Here is a 12,649-nt window from a genome sequence, read left to right as displayed (position 1 = left end):
AAACGTTACTTACACAATAAAAAGTGAGTTTCTGTTTTATCTAAAACAACTGCCTTTAATATTCTACTTAATGGAAACCTGAATGCCTACTTTTAGTTGGGAAAAATTAAAATAAAAAGAGGAAGTCTAGACACCCACTTGATTTCTCTGAAATTCTGGAATAATACTCAGCATTAATCAAAAATTGCTCTCACTCAAGTAAATGGGATGATCATGCTACAAACCCCACTGGTTTGATTTTGGAGGGGGGAGGCATGTGAGAGAAGGCAGTGATGGAAACAACTGTTAGAAAAGATATGATACTATTGGAAACAATACTAACCTCTGATTCGAGTTCCGGTAGCATCAGCCCTCTGCACACCACCAGCAAGCACCATGGCTACAGCCAACTTCACCAGGTACAATCCAAAAACTTGAGGACACAAGCTAGCCAAAATTTCATTTCTCCCTAAAACAGAACAAAAAATGGCACTCAGCACTGCCCCACGAGTAAAATTCGGTTTCTCCTATGTACACGATCAAATAACTGCCCTATGTCCACAGTTCTGTGTACACTCAGAAATAATTTGGGTCTGCTTCCTGCTTCCTGAACAAGAGCAACAGGGCAGGGAGGAGATTTTGGGGTTTTGGTTTTTTTTTTTGAAACTGGACCCAAAGCAGTTGTTTGATCCAAACTTCCTTCATTATATCAGAGCTAAGTCTTCCACAGTCACAAGCAGCAAAGCCAATCCTATCACAGTTTAAGGAATCTATGGTCTCGACATCATGAGGAAAGGCACTAACAAAATGCCATCATGCAAATTCTTTTGTTTCACAGATCAAGTGTAGGGTCTATAAAGAATAAAACAAAATCTTCCAGACTTCAAAATATCTCCTTGAATACCAGTGTATTGGTGCATTCAAGAAAACTAAAAAACCTTCTAACACTTGAAGAGCTTTGCCCTAAACCTGTACACCCATAGCATAGCTCATTTTCTCATCATCTTGAATTTCCTTCTTTGTCTCTTCTGTGTCAAATGTTCCTTTTTCCCACCCTTCTGTGTCTCTTCCCAGCAACACAATATTTCAGTCTTCTACCATAATGATGTTGACTTAGAAGGTCTGTGACAGAATTAGTTCTGTCCTTTGAGATTTTGACACTAGCAGCACGGTAAGGAATCACAGATTCAATGCTATACATAACTCCCATTGCTAGGGAATAAACAGAGTGACCACTTTTGAGTTGTTAACTTCATGTTTTAAATTTAGATGCACGTACATGGTACTGGCAAAATATGTAGGCACCTAAAAGATGACTCGAGGCGTATGTATTTATTGTGGAGACATTCTGAAGGAATTAACATCTTTGTCCAAAAATGAGATTTAAAAAACTTCACTCAGCAACAGTGTAACTTGAGATTTAACTCCCCAGTTGCCTCTGTTTTACTTCAGATTCATTTGCCTTGTGATTGCTGAGCAGCTTATCTGCTTCTTCCTAGATAGTATGCAGGAAAAATAGTCACTTGCATAAGTACTCTCAGAGGCCTGCCGTAGAAGTCTTTTTCAGGACATCGAATACACAGCATCATGAACTGATTGACACAAAATGCAGTAGTAGCTACTATTATCTCTTGAAAAACAGTAAATGTACACACATCCTGTTGTGAAATGGCCTATACCTTAACTCCTTAGTCAAATTTGATCTTGCCCTCAGTTTCAACATTAATTCAGACAAACAGCCTGAAACAGACATCTTGGGCAGCCAGGGTCTTTCCAATTTCCACCTCAGTTTTCTGGTAGCCACCTCATATTATTTTTTTTATTCTGAATGGGTAATATTGCCTAAACCCACATTGCTCCCTCCAGGCTTCCAAAAATTGTCCTGAGAACTGAAGATTAAATAGGACCTTCAAAGAGGATCCTGAACTACTTTCTGAACAGTTCTATCCATGGTGATAAGAAATGTTCTCATTCCAAACAGCAGGAAGAAGAAATGTTCTTGTTCCAAACAGCAGGAAGCTAGCAATTAAATTGCTTTCCAGGAAATTAAACTGCATTTCCAGGAAAGAATCTTTGTCATTGACACGATCTCCAATTTCTTATGTGAGTGTACTAATTTTTAAGCTGACATGGGGAACATTCTCACCTACTTTTCCTCCTGTTTGTCTTTTAGGAAGGAAGACTGAGCCCTTTTCAGGGTTTTAAAAGACAGTGTTAGCCTGAGACAGGTTAGTGGCAGAAATCCATCAAACTTCCATGCTGTTCAGGAGGAAGCACTCAAGATTATGGAGAGGGACAGAGTTCCAGGCACAACTCATACTAACTCTCAGGTGTTTAACTGCAGACCATGGTAAGTTTAGGAACCGGCACACTAAACACTCTGGATGTTCTGGAAGCCATTGTGAATTGGAAGACGCCATATTTGATAGAAGGCTCTGCAGCACCTAAGTCAAAGGTTTAGGCATCCAAGAGTTAGGTTAAAGATGAGATATACTAAGCTCTCTGGTGAAGATTCACCGCTTAATTTGTGATGCAGAGACAGTGAGTCAGATGTCTTGCCCCAGAGTCAACAGCAGACCCAGTCAGATTAGTCTGACTAAAAGCAGATCCAGTCCACGCTATTTCTTCTAAAAGGCATGCTGCTTCTTTCTTGATTAAAAAATGCTTTTCTTTTTTTTCCCTGATCAATATATTATTTCTCATTTCTTGTTAATAAATGTTTCACAAAACACCTGACTAGAAGTCTCAAAAGATGGAAGATCAATGCAGTATGTTTGGTATTTTTTTTCCAGTAAGAATTTCATATTCCCATATTCCCATACTGGGAAAAATATATTACCGGATGAATGAGTTGTGGGATACAATAATGGGGGAAAAATGAGTTTAGTTTCTGTATTTTCACTCTTGATTTAATCTCTATCTGATCATGTGTCCTACTTAAAGGCTTTCACCTACTAACCTGCTAAGGGATCATTCCTATGCCTTTCCCAGAAGTCTTCAAATTCCTTGCGGACTTCTTCATCTATTACAACCCCTGCCAGCTGCTCATTGTTTACTTTAACATAGTTGGCTTTCAAAACAAGCTCCAAGTCACAGCGTGCACCCTCATGGAAAGGTTTCCACCTCTGCATTACCACTCCATACACTGTGATGTCATCTCCTGGAAGTAACAACAGAAATTAGTAAAATAACACCTGACTTGAGGTACATAGATGTATGAGCTGCAGTGCACAGCAATGCAATTGAGATCCTCTTGTTACAGTTAATAAGGTTAAAAAGATCAAGAAAAAGCAAACCTGCAGTTACTGCAAGTCTAAAACATTAAGCAGCTTGCTTGTGTCTACAGCAGGAAGCTGCTATGTGTTTTTACTTCTGTTTAAGGGAGGTGAATACTTAAAGGTATAGCTCTGCTTGTTTCCTCTTTTAGAAAAGAGGAATTCATGGTAAACTGTAGAAGCTCTTCTTTCAATTAGATTTATTATAAAAAATTTTAATCAAAATTTACTTGACTTCTGGTAACTTCAGTAATGAATTCCAGAATCACTCATTAACATTCTGGCTACAGTGTTCTTCTGAGAAAGCACAACCAGAAATTAATTTCTTCTGAGGATGTGCCTATCTGAGAGGTTTTTGTCACTTCTTCATACATCCTCCTGACAATTAGCTTCCTTTTTGAATGCCAAGTAGCTTTCTCCACCTGCAGCACTCCTTAGATAGGAGGTCAGGTTACCTAGCTCTCCAGCCTACAGAGACACACCACATGCTGTGTGACAATATGGACCAATCTCCTCAAGAGGTTTGGTGTTTCCACACTAACAAGATTTAATATACTTTCTGTATGGCACAACACATTACTTACTGAAACTGGTCTGTCAAACAGTCAAGATGTAACATGGGTATGTATGACACTTTCTGTAGTACTATTCAACTGCCATGCTAACATCCAAGCTGAAATAGCAATGTGAGAAATGAACATAGCTCACTCAAGAAGCCCTCAGCACTGACAGCCTACTTGGCAAAGATTCACCTCAAACATAAAAATAAAAATGTGTATAGTACAAACATATGAGATACATGCTGTATCCTCACCAGATTTGCAACTGTCCACTAGGTCATCTTCTAGAACAACCACCATGCAACGAGGGATGCTTCCAACAGACAGTCTTTGAACCTAGGAAATGGAAGGAAAAGCACTTTTTAAAAACAGCACCTTTCAAAAGCCATTTATAGCTGCTCTGGCTTCAGGACCTACGTTCCTTTCCTGAAACTGAGGTCAGGCCCCATTTTTTTCTCAGAAAATTTACACAGTATGCACAGTATACATGCCACTGCTGCCATGAACTTACTGACAGAAGCTTAACGCTTACGTTAATGAGAACAGGATTGGGTATTAAATTAGCTGAAGGTGCTTAAACCTGGGAGGTGCTGTGTTATTTCAATATCTTGCTGAAGAAAGCTCACTAAACAAACTCATCTGAAAGAGGTGGGGGGTTGGTTTGGTTTGGTTTTTTTTTAATAATTTGAGATAGTTTTAGGTACCTGTTCAATATGCAAAGTTTACTTTGGGTGCTGAAGCACATCCATGGGTTAGAATAACCTTTCACTGAAGTATATACTGAAAGATTATTCTATGTATCTTTCTGGTGCTTAACCATAATTTGACAGCCTGAGATGTAACTTTACACCTGGGTGTCAAGGATTAAATCAACAACAGAAAAGGAAAATCACACACAACCAGAAAAACGTGTATTGACAAATGTGCCAGTAAGACCTGTAATTCTCTTTCTTTTCTCCGGGGCAAAATCTATACAGTCTTGTCACCATCTATTTCCAGCTAGCAATCTTTCCATTTACACTTAAAGGCTGCAATAGTTTTTACAGTATTCACTGCACAATTACAACAATAAGAAGTACCTTTTCATGCTGCAGCACATGGTCATACATGCTAGAATTCTAGATTTATTCACTCCCTAGGGCCTAGGAAGGTTAATTTTCCCCTTGTATATTATCTAAATGGCCACAAATAGTTCACATCATTGTCAGTACTGGTGGCATATACACAGGTACTTGCAGAGCTCAACAGGAGGCACAAGTGAAATTCATTCCAGGTTTAACTTTACTGTGCTTAATAAGCCCATGCTGCTGAAAATCCTTCCCATCATAGAGATCTGTGTGTCACACAGAAAACCAAAAAAGAAATGGTCTAGAAACCATATGTCAGAAAAAATCATTATATGAACATGTAACATGGGGCTTGTTTACTAGAAAGAGTTTTATTCCCTTATTTTTTTGCTATTCTGAACTTTTAAGAGCTTCATTTCGAATTTCATACATTTCTGTTCTCATACATACATTGCATGTAGATTGGCAACACTATCCTCTTAATCTATAAAACTAAAACCCTGAAACAACTGAAAATATCTTAGAAAAGGTTTATGAAAGAGATACTGAGCGCATTAAAACCAGAAACGTTGCCTGCAATATAGCCTGCTTATTCTCAATATTCATACAGTGTAGATTTTCATGTGCCAGTTTTATCTCACTTATGCACTACTGTAAGAAGAGGCCCAATTGTTTCTTTCTCCTCCAGCTTAGCTGTACTTTCACCCAGGGCTACCTTCAGAAAAATGAATGCAAATTCTGTAAGGTTCACATATTCAATAATTGTTGAACTCAGTACTGGCTGAAGGGAACAGACATTTGCAGATACCATGTACTGACCACACTGCACCACAGCTGGACTTGGCTACCACTGGGCCAGCTTTAGTCCTTAAAAGCAGCATTGAACATCAGCATCGTATACTATAAACACTTAGAGAAACAATGCACACTTGGTGTTGTAAGGATTTGACATGGAAATTTCATCTAAGCACTGACCCTGGGTGTTTCATACAGTATTTAATGGAGTTACCTAATAATGCAAGTCTAGTTAACATTTTTAACTCTGACTGGAGATCTCTGACCAGCAGGCTATCTGGCTTCTCTCGGTTTTCTCAGGCATTTGTTTTAAACAGCAACAGAACCTGTAAAATTTTTCTGCTTCTCTTAGCATGTAAAACTTTCCAGTGGAAATGGGATAAATTTAATTCTGACATAAGCACCAACAGTATCACTAAAATAATGAGCCCTCAAATGCCTCCCTGAGTTAATTCTCTTTGTACTTGGCACACCTATACCTTAATATCCTCCTCTTCCCCCCCCCCCCCCTTTTTTTTTTTTTACCTGCTCCTGAATTTTGATTTCTTGATAGTCTCTGCAGCAAGCAGGAGAAGAGGTTGTTCCAGAGAGACAGGTGAACTTGGTTGAGTTGCAGCCTTCTTCATTCAGACAGGCTGATGGACGACAGAATGTGTAGTACTGCTCAAAGTCAGCCTTGACAGCAAACACATGCTTGCACTTATTGCAGATATAACTCCGTTCAAACTCCAAAACTTTCACCAAACTGGTACGTATGACAGTCCCAGTAACAGACAAAAAGTGACCCACATCCCTGGCTTTAGGAATGTGCTCTCGAGTCAGCTCTGGGCAAACAGGCAAACCTGTTAAATAAAAGTAAGTGCACCATAAGGCTATGCTTATAAAACATGGAGTTATAATGCAGTTAAACAGAAAGACTAGAAAAAATGCCAGACATATTAACAGTAGACATTGTTATTGCTGTTTCACAAATGTGATTCAACAATTCATCTGTTGTAAAATAAATCTGATTCACTGGCCTCAGTTAGTGAAAATCATCAGGCACTGAGCACTAAGAGAAATTGTTGCTATTTTACTCTCCTACTCTTGCCAAGGGCTGAATAGTCACAAAGAGTTTCCAGTCATGGAAAGAGATACTGATGTTCTTAGATCTATTAATTAATTTAAATGATATTTAGACAAATACCATTTATTCTGCAACTGGTTTATCTGGATTGCAACATTTCGGTTATGGTACTTAATTGTGGTTCAGTGTTATTCCCGCAGTTAAACAAGTGTAACTCTTCATTTTATGTGAATTCTCAGGTCTAGGCAAATCTAAAGTTCCTAGTCTGTGAGCATCTGACCTTAAATCATAGAATGGTTTGGGTTGGAAGGGACCCTGCATACCAGTAAACCTCAAGCACAAGGAAGATGGCATAAAAAGAATATAAAGAGGCTACGAATGCAACAAAAGCAAATTCACTTTACGATCAAATGAACAGCGACAGAACACTTTCCACTTGCTCTCCTTTAATTCCACCCCAGCAGTCAGCTCTATAGTGTACCCATCCCACTCCAGCATTCACCTGTGTGGCCACCACAGCGACTGAAATCCTCAGGAAGGTTCATCCACCTCAACAGCCTACAAAGTCTTTATGAAAATAAATGATCTCTGAAATGCACACCTGAGGACAGCATCAAAATATTGCCTCTTCATAAGTTAGTATATGAGCTACAAGATACTAAAGATTATTGACTTAAGCAGACACTGCCTGCTCTTAAAATAATTTCTTAGCTTTACTTCCAAAATAATGTTTCTAATGGGACCAAAACTATTTGTGCATTTAAGTCAAATCTTCTCAGTAGCCTTGTCTGCTAAAAAAAGGACAACATGTAATTATTTCGGTGTTTCCAAAACCAAATGTTTTATAAGGGTGGTGAGGCACTGGCACAGACTGCCCAAAGAAGTTGTGAATGCTCCATCCCTGGCAGTGTTCAAGGCCAGGCTAGACAGAGCCTTGGGTGACATGATTTCGTGTGAGGTGTCCCTGCTCAGGGCAGGGAGGTTGGAATTAGATGATCTTAAGGTCCTTTCAAACCCAAACCATTCTATGCTTCTATTTCTATATGATTTCAGGCATGCTGAAACATTTCATTTTGATTCTTTTAAGCCAATTGTTTGAACTTCTGCTTTTGTTTAAAGAAAATATTTTAAAATATTCAGCTAATTTTAAAAGGTAAAAGAATAAAGTAAAAAAGGGAAACAGAAAAGTAGAAAGGAATGAAATATTCTGGAAAAGAAATGAGGTATTATGTAGAACTGCAAACGGATTTTTCTGGTTGATTGTGACAAAGCTGGTGACATATTTTACCAAACCTGCCGAAAATTCTTTTTCTCCCACAGGTTTGTATTAAAAAAAAAAAAAAAATAAAATAAAATTAAAAATCTTTTTTCCTAGCTCAGTATTGGTGCAGCTCAACAACCTTTGCAAAATACAACACATCTCACAATAGAGAGCTGCAGCACTGTTGTCAGGACATAGGTTACATCATCTCTGTGACTACTGAAGAGCCCACCGTCTGAGTGGAAAACAAAGAGCCTTCATTCCGGTCATATCAGACTCTTTGACAAATTCTTTAACTGAGTATGTCCCTCTTTGCATTAGCTCTACTGTATTAATAATAACAAATAACTATTAGAAGCCGCTTGGCCATCAGTAACAGACACAGCAGTGCTCAGGCTAATGGTGAGTAAGGGAAAATCTTTTAACAGATTTGTAGAAAAGGAGAAATTATACAGTCAAATTTCTACAATGCTAATTCAGGCAAAGAACTTTATCTTTTACTTTCTTCAGCAAACCTGGGGAAATCATCCATTATTAATCACTGCATATTCAAACTCCCCAAATCCTTCCTTGAACTCCCAGGCGCCCTGTCCATATTGGCATGAGCATGCTCAGAATCCACTCTTATACCTAGCACAAGAAAAAACACTTCCTCACTTCAGTCCAAGCCTGACATGCAGACACCCTCAGCCCCATTCCAGGTAGTTGCCTGCTCCTCCCACTGAGAAAAGTGCATCACCTTCTCCTCATTCCTGTTGGACATAGGATTGGGAAGTGGCACTCCAAGATGAGAATCCTGAAGGTAATCAGAACCCAACATCCACTTAAAAAGATAACAGTAGCATGGGAAAATCTTGGCAGAAAAAAAAGCCTACAGATCATTCATCTTATTGCTTTTGCTTCTTCAGGAGCCGGCCTTCCAGTGGTACGGAACATAAACCAAACTACAGGGACAGATGTCACTTTGATCCAGCAGGACTACACAAGGATAACCACCCTCTGTTCTTTATCAGTTTCCCTCTGGTTTAGTGGTGGAGTAATGTGTGAGTCTGCTGATTAACTTCTTTCATCAATCACTAGTCAGACTTGTTTTTATCAGTTCTTAAAACTATTTGACCAAACATGGCAAGTTTTGCCTGAGGTAGATTAGGGAATATTCAGACAAAACATCACTCTGGGAGGAACGGTCAGCTCCAGTAGCAGGTTGATAACAGGAGCAAGAATGTCTTAAAGCCACCACTACTCATGCAGTGATTGTCTTCCCCTTCTTGTACTCCTTTTTAATACTTCCTGGTAGCTTATGAACTAATCATACTTTGAATATAAATAACCCTGTTTTCATGCTGAAGGCCTGAATGATGAAAATGCATCCTAGAACACTACTCCTACTTTTGTAGGTACAGGTTGATGCCCAACATTTCAACTTCTAGTACAACAAAGAAGCCATCCTTGTACACCACATATTCAGCTGTTTTGTACAAGCTCCTTAACACATGAGTTGGTAGCAAGTCTTTCCCTAAAACCCTGGAGAAGGTAGCACTATGAGAGATGCAGGCTGATTAAATTTCTGATGTGTTTTTGTGACAATATTTTTAATAAATTTACTTGGATGAAACACAGGCCTGTTTAACAACTGTGATTCATCCAAGTTCAAGCTGTCAAGAGACTGAATGATCATTAACCACTCCAACACAGGGCAGAGGAAGGAAACAGAAGTTGCCAGCTCCTAGTTTTGCAGACTATTGCTTCAAATAGCTATGACCAGAAGTGACTGGTAAGGTCACCAGTGCCACCACTGTGCCACCCTACAACAGGCAAAACAGGCATTTTAACCCCAGAACCTGCACCCCACACTTACTATACCTCAAAACTACTAAAGGCTTCCTAATAATAAAGAATAACGGCATATCATCTTGTAGTGAAAAAAAAAGGACAAAATCCTCTAATAAAGATCAATTGTTTCTACAGTTCATTCCCATTTTGTAACAAGAAATTTTAGAACAATTAGTTAAGCGCAAAATTTGACAATTTCAGATGGAATTGTTACAAGACAACTCAGAATTCAGACTTTGCTTCTTCTGGGAGATGGCTGGAGCCAGTAAGGACTATGAACCAAGTGACACAGTAAAGAAGTCAAGCTGCAGGAAGGTCCATGAACTACGTATCTTTCACTAAAGCTTTTTTTCCTTTAGACCTTCTAGCTAGAAGAGGAATCGTGTGAGACCAGCCACTGATTTGAGGAGTCCTTATGCCATGGATAGGCTTTGGTATGAGTACTGATCCAATGCCAGCCATTGCACACATGCCACTGGGGCTGGCCACAGACTTTTCCCAGGTTGGTCTGCACAACTTTGTGTGTTTGCACGTGTTCTTTTCTGTTTAATAAACACTATGCATTCCCTACCAAACCACAAGCATTAGAATCATAGACTCCTAGAACGGTTTTGGTTGGAACCTTAAGGTTATCTAGCTCTTGATCCCTCTGCCACGTGCAGGGACACCTTCCACTAGACCAGGCTGCTAAAAGCCCCCTCCTGCCTGGCCTTGAATGAAACTTGCTCCTTCCCGTGACATCCCCACACTTTATTATGGCGTACGGACATTCGGCAGTCACGGCCACTCACCGGACACCCTGGCGTGGAGGTTCTGCTTCAGGCTGAGCTGCGGAGAGCCGGCAGCAGCATCCTGCAGCGCTGCCAGGGCCGCCCGGCGCAGCGCGCTGTCAAAAACCGTGAGTACCTCGCTGGGGAAGGCGTTGAAATACTCCCCGATCTCCATGTTGGTCTCAAAGAGCGTCAAGGCGTCAACGACCACAGGGTAGTGCGCCTCATCGTCGGCCTCCCTCAGGATGCCCAGGATGTCGTCCCTGTGGTGCTCCAGCACGTAGGACTCGAACACCTGACCGACGAGGTTCACCTGATCCGCGCCCAGCACCATGGTGCGCCTGCGAGACACGGCGGGCACCGGTGCTGAGGGCACAGCCGAACGGGAAATTTGCGTTTGTCCCACTCGGGAAAAGCCCAGCGCGGGGCCCCTCGTTGCCGCCCGCTCACGACCTGCTGGCGGGTGAGCGACGGGACCGCACCGGCCGCCGGGCGCACGCCACAGCCGCCGCCGCCGCTCTCAGACAGCTCCCGCCAACCAGCCGCTCCGCCCCGGTCTGTCCCAGCCAGCCAATCAGCTCCTCCCGCCGCCTGTCAGTCACCCTCGCCGCCCCGCCGCCTGACCCCGTCAATCAGTCAGTCAGTCCGTCCCGGCGGCGGTGACGCGCTCCGCAAGCTCGCCCGCCGTGGCGCGCGGGGGAGGGCGGCACCGGGCGGGGTCTCCCCTGCCCTCAGGCCAGAAAGTGCAACCGCCCGGCCATCCCCTCGCACGGAGGCGGGCCTGGGGGCACTGCAGCGACTTACCCCACCCGTCCCCAAGCGGTAGCAGGCGTGGGGCTCTGCAGCGCGGAGCCAGGCCCCCCGCTCCCACCCAAGCCGCCACCAGCACGGCAAGGTTTGAACGGCAATGTCCCGCGCTGCGCGGGAGGGAGGTGGGGCCGAGCCGACATTGCGCTGCCTCTCCCGCCCGCCCGCCCGCCCGCCTGCTGAGCGCTGCCCCCGGCGCGTCCCGGGCCGCCTCCGGGCAGCGCTGGATGCGGCGGCACTCCAAGCGCCTGCATCGGCGGCCCAGTCTACTCCAGGCCGACGTAGGCAGGGCTCCGCGGCCGTCCTGCTCTCGCTCAGTACCTGCAGCACGGGACGCTGCTGATCCTCCAGCCGGGCTCCCGCTGCAGCTTCCTCACCCAGCAGAAGAGGCTCGGTCCCCGCCCCCTACGCGCCGCTTCACGCCCGGGCCCGGCGGTCCCCGAGCGGGGCAGTGGAGGGAGGGGCGGCAGCGGAGCCGCCTGCATGCGGGGCCGGGCCCGGTGGGGTAGCGGTGGCGCTTCCCTCCGGTGCCTTGACGGCCCCTGCCGCCGGGCTACCGCGGAGGGCCGGACGCCCGGGAGTAGGTGGAGGGCGGCGGACTTGGCTGCCCGCCGAGCAGCGCGGAGCCCTGCGGGTGGAGTAGGGTGCTCCGTGGGGACGGGGGTGTCTCGGGTGATCTGCTGCTCGCGAACAGAAGGTTCTTGTTTCAACGGTGCTGCACGGTGTTTGTTGCCGAAACGTCTCTGTCTCCTTCCCCCGTTACAAAGGGACCCTGCTCCCGTGTGCAATACGGCAGGATTGCGGGTGTTGCGAAAGACGGGTGTTGCGCAGCTGGGTAGCCCCAAGGTACCCGAAGCTCCTATTTGTTGATGCTTCCTGCAACCAACCGCTGCGCAATTTACAGATCCCGTTCAATCTAAATTTGGCCTCTTTAAAGCGAGCTGCCTAACAAAGCAGTCAGTTCCGTCTTCTCCAGGAGGGTAGATCACAGCAAAGTCTTGGGGAGTTTGGGAATTTTTATTTCTAATGTAGCTAGAAAATAGGGTTTGCTGGAGGCTTTCGCTTTTGTCTGGAATTTACAGTGGTGTTGTTTTGAATAGTTTCATATCTGTATGTTTTCTCTGAGCATGTATTACAACCCAGTGATGTGCCTTAACTATGTGAAATATTTTTATCTTTTAAATAATTAATTCTGTTTCAAAATTGAGTTCCAGGCATATGGAGTGGAGCTGGATT

At 43.5% G+C, this 12,649-nt stretch overlaps 1 protein-coding gene across 3 annotated transcripts in view; it reads right to left on the bottom strand.

Moving 5' to 3' along the window:
* Positions 1 to 10,964, bottom strand: part of MCM9 (minichromosome maintenance 9 homologous recombination repair factor) — a 45,540-nt gene extending 34,576 nt beyond the window's left edge. For all 3 annotated transcript variants that reach the window (XM_061460033.1, XM_061460035.1, XM_061460034.1), the window contains exons 1-5: positions 10,628 to 10,964; positions 6,202 to 6,518; positions 4,069 to 4,150; positions 2,939 to 3,139; positions 323 to 448 (exon numbers count right to left, since the gene is read on the bottom strand). In XM_061460033.1, the coding sequence (XP_061316017.1) occupies positions 323 to 448; positions 2,939 to 3,139; positions 4,069 to 4,150; positions 6,202 to 6,518; positions 10,628 to 10,940 (1,039 nt within the window). In that variant the 5' untranslated portion in view covers positions 10,941 to 10,964. The remainder of the gene's footprint in view (positions 1 to 322; positions 449 to 2,938; positions 3,140 to 4,068; positions 4,151 to 6,201; positions 6,519 to 10,627) is intronic.
* Between the last annotated feature and the right edge of the window lie 1,685 nt (positions 10,965 to 12,649).

This window comes from Pezoporus flaviventris, unplaced genomic scaffold (assembly GCF_033815535.1).
Source record: "Pezoporus flaviventris isolate CSIRO_AGI_PZ_B2104156 unplaced genomic scaffold, CSIRO_AGI_Pfla_v1 ptg000031l, whole genome shotgun sequence".
Classification (NCBI taxonomy): Eukaryota; Metazoa; Chordata; class Aves; order Psittaciformes; family Psittacidae; genus Pezoporus; species Pezoporus flaviventris.
Note: the sequence above shows the minus strand (reverse complement) of the source record. Positions and strands in the feature narration are given on the sequence as shown.